The sequence below is a fragment of the Stigmatopora argus genome, chromosome 9 (genome assembly GCF_051989625.1).
Source record: "Stigmatopora argus isolate UIUO_Sarg chromosome 9, RoL_Sarg_1.0, whole genome shotgun sequence".
NCBI lineage: Eukaryota > Metazoa > Chordata > Actinopteri > Syngnathiformes > Syngnathidae > Stigmatopora > Stigmatopora argus.
This window is the reverse complement of record NC_135395.1, coordinates 16,726,809-16,742,924: the sequence shown is the minus strand read 5'-3', so window position 1 is coordinate 16,742,924 and position 16,116 is coordinate 16,726,809. Positions and strand designations below refer to the sequence as shown.

Genomic DNA, 16,116 nt, shown 5'->3' with positions numbered 1-16,116 from the left:
AGATTCATACTTTTTGGACATTTATTAGTACAGTGGTACCTCGACATACGAGCACCTCGACATACGAGCACCCAGACATACGAGCAAAATTTCGAGCAAATAATTATCTCTAGGATAAGTCTAGGATTAAATTTAGTGTAAGGTTAGATTAAATTTATTTTTGAGTGTGTCTGCATCGTAATCCAAGTTCATTTAAATTTGTTTATGTTATATTACGATTCACCGGTGCTAAAAGTCCAATCCAATATCCTGTTTTTGGTGTTTTTTCAGAGGGTTGGAACAAATTAATTTGTTTTTAGTTCATTTCATTTGAATGGGAAACGTTCGTTCGAGTTACGAGAATATCGACATACGAGCTTTGTCCCGGAACGAATTAAGGTCGTATCTCGAGGTACCACTGTATCTTGGACTTTTACCAACATCAAAAGCCTGTATTATATTGAAAATATTTAACTTATTTTTACCCCAATATTTTGGATTTTATAGATTAAAGCAACTCTAGACCTTATAGGTAATGGTCAAATACAGATTCCAATTGTCAACCAAACTTTGGGGAATTTTGAGTCATGCATGCATGTACTAATATGTTCTCAACACACAATAATTTGTATACGTTAGTGACATATTTAGTCATGCATGCATGCACACACAAACACACAAAATACTTAGTAGTCTAAAGATGACTTCTAAGAGGTGAGGTCTAAAATATTCACAGATTGCAAGATGTGGGAGGCTGTTAGCTGATGTTCTAAATATTTTACAGTCACCTCTTTTCAACTTTCTCTAGAAAATCCTAACATGGTGAGATGCGCCGGATAGTGTTTTAACAAAAAAAAAAATCACAAATTTTAATTGAACTATAAAGAAAACAAATGTTACACTACTTTTGGGCAATTTGTCTGAGGCTATTTCCCATATTAAATTTCACAACCATTTCCCCTGGAATTGTGTAGTTACATGAAGCCCTATTTTGGTAGACAATGTGCCGTAGAATAAAAAAATATGATCTTTACCTGTGTTCTTTCATTTCTCTGATATTTGTCATTCTTTACCATCCTGTTGTCATGGTTTTCAGATTCCTCACCAAGCATAAGCTCTTGTAGTTCTGCCCACTGGAAGGCACCATCAGACAACTTTCGCATCTGTTCCTGGAAAGATTCCAGTAAAATACAAGTTGATTTCATTTTGGCTTTAAAAGTTATCTTAATCTAACAAATTGCACCTACATCTTCCAAAATTTGTCGTTTCTCAAGTTGATGTTGAATCCTCCTCTGTCTATCAGCGAGTAATTGCTGCTTGTATAGTTCTTGCTCTGCTACTTGCTGCAACGGCAAGACAAAACCCGAATTGATATGATGTTTTTTTTTAACCAAGTGTTTCCCCGTATGTTTAACACTGCACAACAAATGTATGCTGTATGTTAGATAATTATGGTAAAACCTGAATGTAAAGAGGCACAATGACACAAAATTTAGCAAACAGCAAAGCATGCTTGCCATCGTGCTATATGATACTGTATTGCATCAGCACCAACGGCAATTAAATTGGATTTAAAAAGGTGTAACCAAAAGTGAAAACTGCATTGATGAACTACAAAATTAATGTACGTAAATGTAAATTACTTTGCATAAGAAAATTCATGATTGTATTAAAACATTGTGATGTGTGTTTAAAAAAAGTTAACCATAAAATCTAATCATTTAGACCTGTTGTCTCTGCTGATCCACGACAATTCTGTTCCTTCTATGGCTGCTCTCTTCTCGATCTTCAGTCTGTAAACGCAGAAACTCCCGCCGCAAAGTCCATTCACCAGGAGCATTCACTATTGAGCTAGAAGACGCATTGAAAAGACAAAAATCATTGAAGAGAAATATTAAGCCAAGTACATTTCTAGTCCCAAATACCAGATGAATGGCCCATGATACTAAATAATAGCAAGACAAACTTCTGCATTATTGCCTTGTTTAATATAGTGACTTAATTCATCTTATTCCGTAGTATATATTTATTTTTGCTCCTCTTGTTGTCAAACTTACCTTGGCTCTCCCTCCTCCTCTGTGACCTCATCTTCTTCCTCTTCACTTCCACTGTATTCGTACTCTGGGCCATCTGAGAAGTGAGCAAAATAATATATTATTTTTTAGTTAACCATTCTTTCTACAGACCTCAAAAGAAATGCTCTGAATTAGGGTATCCAATTTTCCTACAGTGAATTCTAGTACGATTACTTCTAGAAAACTAATACATTTAAAATGTATTTAGTCTACCAAAAAAACTAAAATAGATACTGGTCACAGCCCCAAGCAATACTTTTTATTTTTTAGTAGTAGTTTACTCATTGCATGAATTTGATGTTGATAAACGTCTAATTCATTTTCATCTAGTCAAAACGAAGTGGACACCTAGCACAATCAATGCCAGCGAATGAGTTAAGTGTTCCCTGTATAAAAAAATAAATATATAAAAAATCATCATAATTAGTGCATTAAAGCATTAGTTACCTTTTTCCTTTTTCTTTCTGGTTCTGTCAAGGTGATCTTTAAGCATAATGCGAACTTGTCTCTCATTAGTCAAATCTCTGATGAAGGCATGCCTCAGTAGAACATCGGTTGTAGCTCGGTGGAGATGGTTCTTAACTAGACAGGTATCAATAAATGACAGAAAGCGCTTGGACCTGTGAAAGATAAAAAGAAGCAAAACACATAATTTTTCAAAAATGATAACGTGTATAAAACGTGGCCCGAAAATGGTAATTGGTCTGAGAAAATGCAATGCAACTGTCACTATTTTGTAGTTAAAATACAGTAAAATGGTTTCATCTTCATTCCCTGCAAATTCAAACATTTTCTAAATAATATTTTGCCAGAGAACTTTAACTTACCTGGAATTAGGTAGTAAGAACTAAGACCTATTATTTAAAAATCCCTTTATAAATTGGCAATTCGTGTTCCATCATAGTCTCAAGCAGTACTATATCCAATGTAAAGAGGACAGCTGAAAACACCGGAAGGCTGAAGGACTAAAACCTCTCGTATAGGGGTAATTTAAAAAAAATAATAATCATATACATGGAACTGCAAAGAAGCTGGCCATGGCAGAGAACTACGTACCTATCTTCGACTGTTCAAGCTAGTGAAGGCTGTGAATGCTATGAATGTGTATCCTATGAAATGAATAGTGAATGAAGGACAGGATGCTTCTACTGCCAGTTCAAATTTGATGGGTACATTTATTATACAAAGAGTGAAGGAAATGAGTCTGACGCAAGCTAGGAACTTAAATGAGAATTACTTTTTTCTACTATTGTGTTGGAAAGGCAACACAGGGTTATTGAAGACGTTCACATTTTCTCAAACGTGTCTCAAATTGCTTATTATTCATTCATTCATTCATTTTCTAAACCGCATTATCCTCAATAGGATCGTGGGGGGTGCTGGAGCCTATCCCAGCTGACTTCGGGCATGAGGCGGGGGACACCCTGATTGCTGGCCAGCCAATCGCAGGGTACGAGGAGACAGACAACCATTCACGCATACATAGGGGGCAATTTAGAGTGTCCAACCAGCCTATCATGCATGTATCCGGAGAAAACCCACACAGGCCCAGGGAGAACATGCATACTCCACACAGGTGGACCGACCTGGATTCGAACCCAGAACCCCAGAACTCTGAGACCGACGCACTGAGGCACTAATCACTCATCCGCTGGGCCACCCCAATTGTGTATTAATAATATAAAAAAATGAATATAAAAAATACAATAATTATTTAAAAAAAGATTAAAAACAATAGCATTTTTAAAACCTGACTGTTGACTATAAAAAATGAGGAATAAGTGTGGGATTGCATTGAATCTTGCGTCATGAAGCAAGGGAGTGGGATCAATTCACTTCGGTGCAACGTTCTAGTGTGTGTAGGCATCTTCAAACTCACCATTTTTTAGATTTAAGCCTTGGTGGAGGGTTGCGTGGAATCAGAAACAGAGCTCTCATAGGATGCATGTCACACAGCGCTACACACACACATTCATGAGGTACAAAGGAAAAAGAATCACACAATGAATCCTGAGTGGGGAAAATAATTTGAAAAAAAAAGGAATATGCATCAAATGTCTTACGAGGGGCTCCTTCTGCCATCTCTAAAGCAGTGATGCCTAAAGACCAGAGGTCACTCTGTTAAGAAAGATAGAAAATAAGTTTAAATTGGGTGCACTGCACACACAACTTTTTGATGAACTCGCCACATTACGTGACTGTCTGCAAGCGGAAAAAAGTTGAACAAAAACAAGTATTTGAAACTTTTTAACATTTATCGGCACTTTGGTCAATCCGCCAATGTTTATGTAAGAACAACCTGTGATGAATAAGTGCCTTTCATTTTTTGTTCAATGGTCGACCTCTAACTTCAGAAATGTGTTTTTTTTGTCATACCCTGTAGTCATATGTGGCTTCTGGATTCTCATCGCATGCAATAACCTCTGGTGCCATCCAATAAGGAGTTCCTATGAAAGTGTTTCGTCGACCAATCGTCTTGTCCAATTGTGCGGAAACACCAAAATCCACTAGAACACACAAAATAGAACTGACAATAAGGGAACCTATAAAGCTAGTATTGTTATGCCTGCATTGATTTTCATGTGTCCATGTGTCATACCAAGTTTTACTTCGGCATTCTCTGTAAGTAAAACATTTTGTCCCTTAATGTCCCTGTGAATCACATGATGGGAATGGAGATGGGAAAGACCCTGGAGGACAAATATGCACATAGTCAGATGACAAATGAGGTCATAAACATTCGCTCAATAAGGGAACAGTTTTTCAAACTTGTTGAGATGCTTTTCCCCTTCAGGAAAAAATACCAACAACTATTAGTAGTTTAAGTGGTGGAGAGCAGTAGAACAGGATACTAATGAATGGCACAATTTTACGCATGTGGGGGCTCTCACTCCTTCAAAGGGGGTTAAATAAACAGAGGAAGTGAGTCCTCATTGTGACAATGACTTCATCCCACAATGATGAGTGTCTTGTGGTTGTGTCTGTTATGATGTTGAAACAATATGAAGAGAGTATGGCTGACAACAGCAAAAAAAACACTGGCAAAATTCCAGAGGTCTTTATCCTTCAAGCAGTATAATTTCTCAGAATGTTCTAAATTTTAATGAGAAAGTGGTTCTCAGGACCTTGCATTGGCTTATGAGGATAATCATAACAATGACAAAATAACAAACAAATCCCTTACACTGTGAAAGTCACAGTGGGAAAACATGAGAGGAGATGTTTTCCTTAAAAATCAAGAAACATTCGTGTCAGTTTAGACTTTCTCGGATGCTTCCACAAGAGTCCAAACTATGAAATGTATGTGTCCACATAGAAATAGAGTAACAAGATGCATTCTATAGATGTGTTAAGTGTGTATTCCCAAGCACCAATGCCTTCACTGTCTGGAAGCAATGAAAGTGATAGATGGGACACAAAGTCTGACTCTGATTTGACAGGTTTCGGTAAGCAGTCAAAAATGCACAACAGCACATTAAAAAAATGGATTCCATCAACATCTAGTCATGCGTTCATCTGGTGTATTTGTGTAACTTTACCCTGAGCACCTCTCGGCAGATGTATGCAATCCAGTCCTCTTTCAGACAGTTACCCTTTGTTTTTTTTACTAAGTCCGTCACCGAGCCGGCTCCACAGTACTCCATCACCAACTAAATAGACAGATGCCATCACATGTAAAAAATAAAAAACAAGTATAAGAATATAGTAGACCTGCCATATTTAGGAATATAAATATGTAAAACACTGGCTGTGAAGGGACTAACCCAGAGCTGATGGTCCTGTCCTGCAGGACTTTTCTTAACAAAAGCTCCATAATACGTAGCAATGTTTCTATGATGAGAATAACTCTTTAACATGTTGATCTCCAGCTTTATTTCCTCTTCTTCCTCCTATATAAAAGTGACAAGGGAGAGGGTTGGTTAAGTGTCTTTACAGAAAGAAAGGTATACTTTAGTTTAGTCAAGTCTATTAACATAACTAGTTAAAAGAAGGGGTTAGAAGTTAAACTTTCACCCCTATCCCAAACACGAGACATCCTGCTTTGAGTCTGTATTTGTTTGGGAGTGTGTGTTGAGACAAAGGCAGGCGAATATTAAGTATTGCAATGCTTTTTGGACCCAGATACAGCTGGGCATTACACAAAACATTGACATCAGCAACATTTTAGTGGGTTGAAACAGTGTTCACAATCTCATTTGATGATTGTGGTTTACTTACAATTTGGGTTTGTCAATAAACAACACTAAGCACCAATTGAGTCTGACAGATTATATCATAATTCTAAATTACTAGGTCTCTAAACGGGTCTTCATTATTGCTGATTTCACGAAAAACAAATTGGATCTAGTCATACATCTTCTAAAAATTGACAATTGTATAACGTAATCATGTAATTTTTTAATTTAAAAAAAAATAAATCTCAACAATTTCAAGGGTTAGTGAACCCAGAGATTTGGGGTAAAAATCCAGCTGCCACATGCTTTTATTAACACACCTTTTACTTATTTGTCAACGTCACTCAATTAGTCTTTTCTCACCTGTCTGTTCCAATATACAGCTGTAAGACGACAAGCACACAATATCAAGGTGTGTCAAGTAAGAATAGCAATCAAATGATGTTATCTTTATTGAAATCTAGAAACGCACAAAAAATATGTCCGCTATACATCTATGGCCCCCCAAAAAATCCTTAAATAAAAAAAGATGTTGCAATGATACAAAAATGTTGCAGCCAGTTTGGCTATGACTGACATCTGCTCATACTAAAATTAGATTCAGGAGAAGAAAAAAAAAGGGGGCGGGGGCCTTTGAGAAAGATGGTGCCGAAGATAGCGAGATAGCGACACCACTGTGGCAGCGCACCTTGAAATGCGGGGGAAACCGGCCCAAAATATCTCCGCTGCAACAGCTCAGTTCCTGCCAAATTTAATTGGTCACCTTACAGACTGTAAACCACGATAAGTTTATAAACTTACAGTTACTCTATCGAGTTTTTGTAAAAATCTGTACGTATTTGATTCCAGTAAAGATTCAAAGATTTAAAAAAGTAAAACAACAACAGTGCTCTGTGAACTGCATTACGGAGCCCCCCCAAAATTAGCTGGAAATATTTTATAAAATATTATGAAATGGGCAAGAAAACACCCTTATGCAGGTGGGTGTGGATTTTTTTTCCCAACAAATCAAGTGCTTTTGTCACTAATATGAAATTGACAGGTACTGAAATGTTGAAGGTACTGACAGGTACTGAAATGTTGCAAAATAAAATAAGTGAATATAGTATATATTAACAAAAGTGAACATATATATTAACATTATGGCAGATATCTGCCATCTTTAGGTCCAAAATAAAAACATGATCATTATTGATTTTTTTTCTTTACCATGAATAAAGACATAATATGACTTTACCTCTGTGACTTCCATGACTTTGATCGCTGCCATTTGGCCAGTTTTGACATGACGACCCTGTTGGAAAATATGGATGAAATTTGCATTGGAATATTTGAACCATAACATGTATTAAACATAACAACATAATAGTCATTTTAGCTGGTAGAAGCTTGTACTCATGATCTAATGTTTGATAGTGACTGATTGCAAAGTCAAATATTTTTAAACAAATACATTTCGCAACCTGCACTCGAAACCACGACCCCAGAACTGTGAGGCCGGTGCGCTAACTACTCAGTCGCCAGGCTGCTTCAAAGAAGTGCATAGTTTTCTGAATTAAACTGTTTAATCTAAACAACATAGTTACATATATGTGCGATCTGTCACAGTATAGGCCTGATGGACAGGCGCAGTGGTTAATTCGATGACACTGCGCCTGTCTACTGAACGAGTACCCACTAAAGAGACAATCTGACAGAGAGCTGATATTACTCACAAGGAACACCATGGATTAATAAAATAGGTGTGAGAGCTACTATAGAGCCTCCTACTCCTTATTCATTCCATGCTTGACATTATTTCCATAATGGCACAGAATTTTGGCATATGAGTATGCCAGTGATAAATAAGGAAAAGGCCTTCCTGTCTATTCTTTCTCAGTTGTGTCTGTTAACAGTGCTGCCACCTTAAGTTATGAATGCGGAGCTTTCTACTTATTAACCGCATGCATAACTGACACACACACACACACACACACAGCTCTCAACCAGAATTAATGAGCGCAAGCACTTTCTGCCACGGTTCAATATATCTCAAATAGAATTATCCTACACATTTATGGAAATGCTGGAGAAATCTGACACATAGCCACAAACATACATGTAGATGAACACAAATTGTGTCCCTGATGACAAACACACACAGCTACATTGTGTCAGAGTACTCTATAAATATTGTGCCAGCAAAAAGGTTACAATAATATATTCATACATTTTTTAATTAGATACAATACAGACATTCATAAAACAGACAGCAAGTTGACAAAAGGGAAAACATTTTCCAAATCAACTGCTGTTCATTGTCGACTGGAATAAAATATAGTCAATTAATTTGTAACAGAAGTAGTTTCGTAACTTGGATTTTTCATAAGTAGACGCAATTTACATGTAAAAGCTACAATTCATTCTAACAGTTCTAAAGTCTCCAGTACACTACCCCAAAACCCTTTAAAAAAATAAAATAAAAGTATGCTAATTTTGTATGAAATCTGTGCGAAACACACAAAAAGATAAGAAAATTATTGATGAAGCCATTAACAGACTTGCAAAGACATTTTCCATTGGGGTGGATGTGTGAGTCTACAGGCAAGGGCAGAGGAAGATGTAAACGTTTGGCAGCTGAGTAAACATACGTACACATGCAAAAGATTTAAATGTCAGCCAAATCTGTGCATTCACTAAACAGGTATTTCTGATTTAGTCACCAAGAAAGACAGAGTATACTAATGAGGCCATGTCCCAGCCACTAAACAATTACCAGAGTGTCATTATTAAATAACTATACAATTTCCACCGCTTCACACATCAACATATTGTGCTCAGAAAGATGATAAAACCAAACAAGTTTATTTATATGCTCATATTGATGACCATAAATGTCTGTGACTCAAAGCTAGCGGTTTAATGTGGCTAACTGACTCTAGAAGCGATCAGTGGACAAGGTTGGTTGAATTCTTTTGGGATCAACTTGATCAACGATGTCCAGGAGCAATTGGTGCTTCTTTGGATTAAAATTTAAAAAATAAAAAAAATATTGGTCCCATCTTTTATTGCCGGATGTTGGAATCAAAAATGTTACCCGTGAAAGCAACACATGCAGGCTATTAGCTGCTTTTCTCTTCTCTAGTTTTCATCATGCTCTCTACCTCTTCCTTCCTCCCGTGTGCTCAGACTTTCTGCCTTTCACCTCTGTCTTCCTTCCTTTATCCTCCCTTGCGCTCTCCCATGGCTCCACTTAGTCTTTCTTTCTTTTATGCTCCTTACAAAAAATACTTTAATTGGAAGATGTTCCCAACCGTTCAGTCCCAAAAGAGAGGAAGTAAAAATTTTGAAACCAACACGATTTAAGCAACTCTGAGTGATTCATGTTTAAGGATTGCATTAGGGTACAGCCTGGCTTTTTGCGTGTGCGTCGTTTCACAATGATGTCAAAGACATCAGCTGTGAGAGCAGAATAATGAGGAAGGGTTAGTATAAGTGACCTTTGGCTGACCAAAAAACATCTCAACATACGTTCATGCTGCACATTTGCATTTCTTTTTTATCATTAATTTTATTGATAACCAACAGGGACGTTCAAAAGTGGTGTGTCGAATGCTTTGGGGAAGAAACAATGTTTACATTACAACACAGAGACAAAATATCTTACACACGTACTCTGTACACACATATACTCAGAGAAACGCTGTCTCTCACACAGAAGGGAAGTTCCTTTTGCAAACAGGGAAACGCCCTTCTGTGTGTATGCGTTTGCATGCATGCATGAGTTGAGAAAAAACGATTACAAGACGATGACTGAGGCACAATCCTCCTCAACAGTGTCTGAGTGTTGGAATTGGCTACAATTCTTCTTGTTTTATGTTTTTTTTCCCCATTCTCAAATATGACAAACCAAGTCGGGCTGTATCCCTAATTATTAGAGTACAAAAATGCAGCCCATCAAGAATGGCTTGAAACAGAACTCCAGTTATAGAATTTCTGTTCGATAATATTTTTCTAAGACTATCAAACTTTCATAAAAAGGTTCTTTGTCCCATTTATCCAATAGTTTTACCATGTAATGTTGGACATGGAAGCCGTGAGGAAAAGGCTTACGCAGAAATGAAAAAGAAACTATAAATAGTTCGCAAGGTCAACAAGAATAGTCATTCCTATTTGTTAGGGTAGGGCTAAAACATCCAAACTATACTAATAAAATCATGAAATGTAAAACATTCATTCATTTTCTGAACTACTTTATCCCAGCAAACTTCGGGCCAGAGGCTGAATCGGTGGCCAGCCGATCGCAGGGCACGAGGAGACGTATTAAAATAAAAATTATATAAATAAATGATCTTATTAATGATAAATTCAATAATAATAATTAAAAAAACAGCTGGCTAACCCTAATCTCAAGACGTTGGCTCAAATATCCAAGATGTTGAACGCAAAACGCGCGGTACTGTCATCTACACATTAATGAGACGATAGATTTTTTAATAACAATGGTAGCATTAATTTGTTGTTGATAGTGTGACGTGAAATCCCCCTTTTGATTTATTATCCGGGACAAAATAAGTTAGTAATAGTGTGACAGTTTTGATTACCACAGTGAGTTCTTTCTTGTGTGGATGCAAAGCTAATGTCCCAATCACATGGTAGACTTTTTTAGTGCTTCTAAACCTGTCCTATTCAATAGAGTTGAGTCAATTCTTGTTAGATTTTCCTTTTTGCAATTTTTTATGCACAATTGCTTTATAGCATGACACAAAAAGTACCTTAAATGGCCTGTTGTACCTTACAACCTACAAGTTTTTATAAAACTGTTCCTTTTGATGATAGGGTTGTGTATGAAAAGTTGCTACATTCTGCTATCATTTTTTTAAAAAAAATTGTTAACCAGCAAGAACTGTGTTACTTAATTTATGAAAAAAAACATGTTAGTCAAAAATATATTGTCTATAAATAAATTGTCTCCTATACCTTGACCGTAAAGACATAACGAAGCAGCAACATAAAATATCTTGCATCGGAAAATGCAGAGGAAAAACATACTCCAATCCAAGATGCTAAATAATTCACAAAATATCATTCAAATCACTTTGCGATTAATGTTTTTGTTAGCCCCCCCCTCATTGCTTTAACCTGAGCATGTTCACCTGCTTCATAAACAACACATACAAACTTAATAAACATTTTGAACATTTTAAACTAATTTACATTTTATCTGATGAGTGGTAATATTAATTACAAGAAGGGGTAATCTTTGAGCTGAGAGATGCTTTGTAGCTTTGTATTTACTGTACTAAGCATTAGTGATCAAAATACAGAGTGAAAGAATGCTACATTAAAATCCTAACTAGCAGCTTGAAAACTGCATAGTGCATCTTTTCTTTTTAAATTACAGCTACAGAAAACAAACTGAGACAGGCACATTATCATATTGATCAATTCCTCTACTATGTATCAACTAAAATACTCTGTAACACAACACATTTCTTAGTATATTAGTGTTAAAACAAAACTTGAATTAATCATGAAATAATTAAAGTGTGTAATTAGCCCACCATCACAATGATAACCATACTTGTGTGATTGATTGAGTTGGCACTACAGATATCTGAGATGACACCATAACACTTTGGCTTAGCTGTACGGTGCCAGTAGAATCTGGTTTAACTAAAGTGTGAACACAACACAACAAGGCATCACATTTAGTGTTAGAGAAATTCCAGCAAGGGCTCGTGGTTGCAACATAAACAATGTCCTCTCCATTGCACATGCCACAACACTTTATCACTTTAGGCAGAACAATGTCTCTGCCTTACTAAAGAAAATGAGAGTGCTGGTATTTCATACAAGCAAATATGCTCATTACTATGAAGGGAAGTAGAAACAAAGTATTTAACATATCTTAGGGCAAAGGTTATCACAATCCTCAGGGCATACTTCCACATCCTGTTTTTACTGGTTAAGAAATCAATGAATGTGTGTCATGAGATCAAATATATATACTTTTCTAAAGTTGTGTCAGAAAACAAGTGTGTGCAAATTCACATGCTGTACTGTGCCACTTTTGCCACATTTCCTTTTTCAGGAAATCTTACCATGACTCACAGCCAACCTCTTTCTTACACGCATTCAAATTTACATAACACTCACTCGAATCTCCCATTTGAACTGTGACTGCTTCAAAAAGCAAAGATATTGTTGGAATGAACAGGTATATATATTTAGTTTGCTGATGGTTTTATTGTTATTTTGTGTTATGTTTTCTGTGTTTCATTTTGGTACTGTGCCAGAATGATATGAATATACAAGTTGAATCAGGTCAAAATATTAAAAGCTAGATTTTTGAAAGAAAAGTTTTTTTCGCAACAAATTTGTCAAATTACAACAAACTTTAACGGATTACTGGAATTTTCACCATTCAAGTCATTAAAATGAAAAAGTGATTTGTGGTGACAGACGTGATACCAAAAATATACTGCTAAAAGGAAGTCAACTAAACCAAGACGATTAAACATGTGACATCAGTGGTCCTGGTGAAGTGTTTGACCCATTTTGTGTAAGAAGCTAACATGCATCTCTTCCCCTGCAAACGGATTAGCTAAAATTCATGTTGCCTGAGGTAATGTCTTTTTTTTTTAAATCAATCTGTGCTGATGTGTAGAAATGAAATAGAGACAAGATGGTGCCATGGCAGCTATCCAAGAGGAAACAGTGTGTAAAAGACAGAAAGAAAAGAAATGTGTCTCCAGTATGTCTATACGTACAGCCAAGCAACTAACTAACCATACCTAGCTGCACATCTACGATCAAAAGATATCAATGCCATCTAATTTTAGAAGGCCTTTCATTGCTATCAAAACAAGCCCTCCCATGTCAAATGGATTAAACCTCTATTTATATCAATGGTAACCAATGTTAACAGATGTGACAATCAATGTTTTCTGTCAAAAACTACTAAAAATATTAAATAGCCAAAGGCCTACATACATTCAACAACTTATTGCACACACTTTTTTTTGCATTAATAATATTATCCTACAAGGGACTCACCTTGTACACTTGACCGTAGGTTCCATTCCCAACGACTTCCACCAGCTCAAAAATTCCTGCAGGATCCTTCAAAATTGGATAAAGAAAAAAATATATAACATATAACTGACATCATAGGTGCACATTATACATACATGCAGAATTGACATCATAGGTGCACATCACTCATCATGTTCATCTCATCTCATTTTCTGAACCGTTTCATCCTCATTAGGGTCGCGGGGGGTGCTGGAGCCTATCCCAACTGACTCCAGGGGAGACCCTGAATCAGTGGCCAGTCGATCGCAGGGCACAAGGAGACGGACAACCATCACACACATACCTAGGGGCAATTTAGAGTGTCCAATCAGCTTACCATGCATGTTTTTGGAATGTGGGAGGAAACCAGAGTACCCGGAGGAAACCCACACAGGTCCATGGAGAACATGCAAACTTCGACACAGGTGGATGTGACCTGGATTTTAACCCAGAACCCCAGAGCTGTGAGGCCGACATGCTAACCACTCCATCCACCGGGCCACACCCCCATTGATGTTCATTTTTTTTTTAAACTGGAAGGACTGGCAGTAAATGCTCAGGTTTGCTGAGACGGGCGAAAATGGATTGGACGTACAGCACCGTCAATGGTATCCAAAGAATTAAACAGTCGAATCCTCGAATTTGGGACAAAACTGTATCCCATAGTTGTGGCCCATCTGAAAAAAAATGCAGTTGCTCCCAAGGGGTGACCATTGAAGTGGATTTGCAAATCTGGATGACATTATCACTTACATTCTCCAAAACTGGCCACTTTTTTCGTTCTGACAATGCTGTATTCATTAACTGTATAGTACAATGAAATTCTATTTGGTTGTCAATGCAAACAAGTAGTTTGTCTTATTTGCGTCAAGCATCCAAAGCGTCGACTTAAGAAAAATGCGCCTTGTAAATACCGTAAAGTTAAGCCAAGTGATTCTGCCTAACAACAACAACCACTTAAAAGATCTCTTAGAAAGCATTCAACAAGTTGACAGACATCATGCAGTTTCAAACATGATGAAAGAGAACTGCAGCACGAAACCATGCAAATAGTGACAACGACAAAAACAGTGATAACCAGTTAAAATTGTCGTTAACATTTCCGCGTACCCACAACGGCGTAAACAGTAATGCTTCCTTAATACTGGACAAAATTTGTCTGATCTTACTCTCAGTGCAGAAAGGTCTATGCTGTCCAAACTTCTAGTGGTGTTTTCTCTCAACATTGCTGCCAATAATGTTGTCAAAGTGTTGATAACTTCGGGCAAGTCATGGAACCTCTCGTTTGGTCTTCGTCAAAACTAACGGACTTGTCTCTTGAGTCCATTCTCAACTTTTGCTTGCACATCAAGTCTAATTGTAAATTGCCAACCATTTCCGGATAAACCTTTCACAATAATATTCCTACCGGATGCTAAGTCTAAGGTATACCAGGTCGGTAGATATTTCACGCATTTTAGGTAACTACTGCAAAACAATTTGTTTCAACAACGTTTTCTATCAAAAGTCATAGAAACCAGACAACAATCCTTCAGTGATCAGTGCCAATAAAATCTGATAAACAGCAGTCAACACATCTCAGCTCAAGGTAAAACTTTATGATATGCATTACCCCAACCCAATATATTTGAAAAAAAAAAAATGAAATGCAGCTCTTAAAATGTCACATCTCTTCTCATCTCACTTTTTGAACCACTTTATCCTCACTAGGGTCACGGGGGTTGCTGGAGCCTATCAAAGCTGACTTCGGGCCAGAGGCAGGGGACACCCTGAATTGGTGGCCAGCCAATCGCAGGGCACAAAGAGACAAACAACTATTCACACACACATACCTAGGGGCAATCAGCCCATGCATGTCTGTGGAATGCGGGAGGAAACCGGAGTACCCAGAGAAAATCCACACAGGCCCGGGAGAACATGCAAACTCCACACAGGTGGACCAACCTGGATTTGAACACAGGTCTCCCACTGTGAGGCCTACGCGCTAACCAAAAATAGGAACATTTCGCTTGAAGAGAAAATTCCGTTGTTTCGTATGACAGAAGGATTTTTGCCACATTAGAAACGACAACTACTACCAAAAATATTTCAACTCTTTTAGCCCATTTGAAATGGATTGGACGTCCATCTCCATCTAATTATTTTTTTTGTCAGCCCAAAACATATGGATTGGACATAAACTCAATTATTCACTGTCACATTATTCATATTTTTTTACTTAAAAAAAAAATGAAGCCAGTTTCTTCTGCCCAAAGGGGTTTGTCATCTATTCCCGTTATTGGGATAAAATAATGTTAAATCACTGCCAGCCCATTTAAATTTTGATGCGTTTTTAATTTTTCAATTAAATATACGTATATATAGTATATATCTTTTTTCTTTATATATATATATATATATACACATACATACATACATACATACATACATATATAATGAAGCAAGACTTTAGGATGAGACATGAAAATGGAAATTATTGAGGGAAAAAGTCATGCCTTAATTGATGAGTCATGGCCAGCATGGTAAAATAATACGATCTTTATGAAGTGCACTGTTGGTATGTGCATTTGCTTTTATGCGTCTTTGATTTAAAGGAGAGAGAAAAATAAGAATACAGGATCACAGCCAACCGACGGCAAGGGACTCGCTTGCAGCCTCTATGTGCGCATGCGTTAATGCGTGCACCCGTGCATGTATTCTGTCGCAAAGAATGCTCTCTCTGTAATGTTACACAGTGGCCCTGTTCACACCAGGGTCAGCTGCCTACACACTCATCCACGTGTCTTTTGCGGTAAAGCAGTTTAAAACTACACAACATTCTTCCAAACAAT

The 16,116-nt window shown here is 37.1% G+C and overlaps 1 protein-coding gene across 3 annotated transcripts in view; it reads right to left on the bottom strand.

The window, feature by feature from the left end:
• LOC144082330 (mitogen-activated protein kinase kinase kinase kinase 4-like) overlaps nucleotides 1-14,601 on the bottom strand; it is a 29,049-nt gene extending 14,448 nt beyond the window's left edge. For all 3 annotated transcript variants that reach the window (XM_077609401.1, XM_077609402.1, XM_077609404.1), the window contains exons 1-14: nucleotides 14,455-14,601; nucleotides 13,268-13,333; nucleotides 7,467-7,523; nucleotides 5,819-5,944; nucleotides 5,594-5,704; nucleotides 4,654-4,744; nucleotides 4,431-4,561; nucleotides 4,118-4,172; nucleotides 3,934-4,012; nucleotides 2,502-2,674; nucleotides 2,037-2,109; nucleotides 1,707-1,830; nucleotides 1,227-1,322; nucleotides 1,014-1,148 (exon numbers count right to left, since the gene is read on the bottom strand). In XM_077609401.1, coding sequence (XP_077465527.1) covers nucleotides 1,014-1,148; nucleotides 1,227-1,322; nucleotides 1,707-1,830; nucleotides 2,037-2,109; nucleotides 2,502-2,674; nucleotides 3,934-4,012; nucleotides 4,118-4,172; nucleotides 4,431-4,561; nucleotides 4,654-4,744; nucleotides 5,594-5,704; nucleotides 5,819-5,944; nucleotides 7,467-7,523; nucleotides 13,268-13,333; nucleotides 14,455-14,511 — 1,374 coding nt within the window. In that variant the 5' untranslated portion in view covers nucleotides 14,512-14,601. The remainder of the gene's footprint in view (nucleotides 1-1,013; nucleotides 1,149-1,226; nucleotides 1,323-1,706; nucleotides 1,831-2,036; nucleotides 2,110-2,501; nucleotides 2,675-3,933; nucleotides 4,013-4,117; nucleotides 4,173-4,430; nucleotides 4,562-4,653; nucleotides 4,745-5,593; nucleotides 5,705-5,818; nucleotides 5,945-7,466; nucleotides 7,524-13,267; nucleotides 13,334-14,454) is intronic.
• Between the last annotated feature and the right edge of the window lie 1,515 nt (nucleotides 14,602-16,116).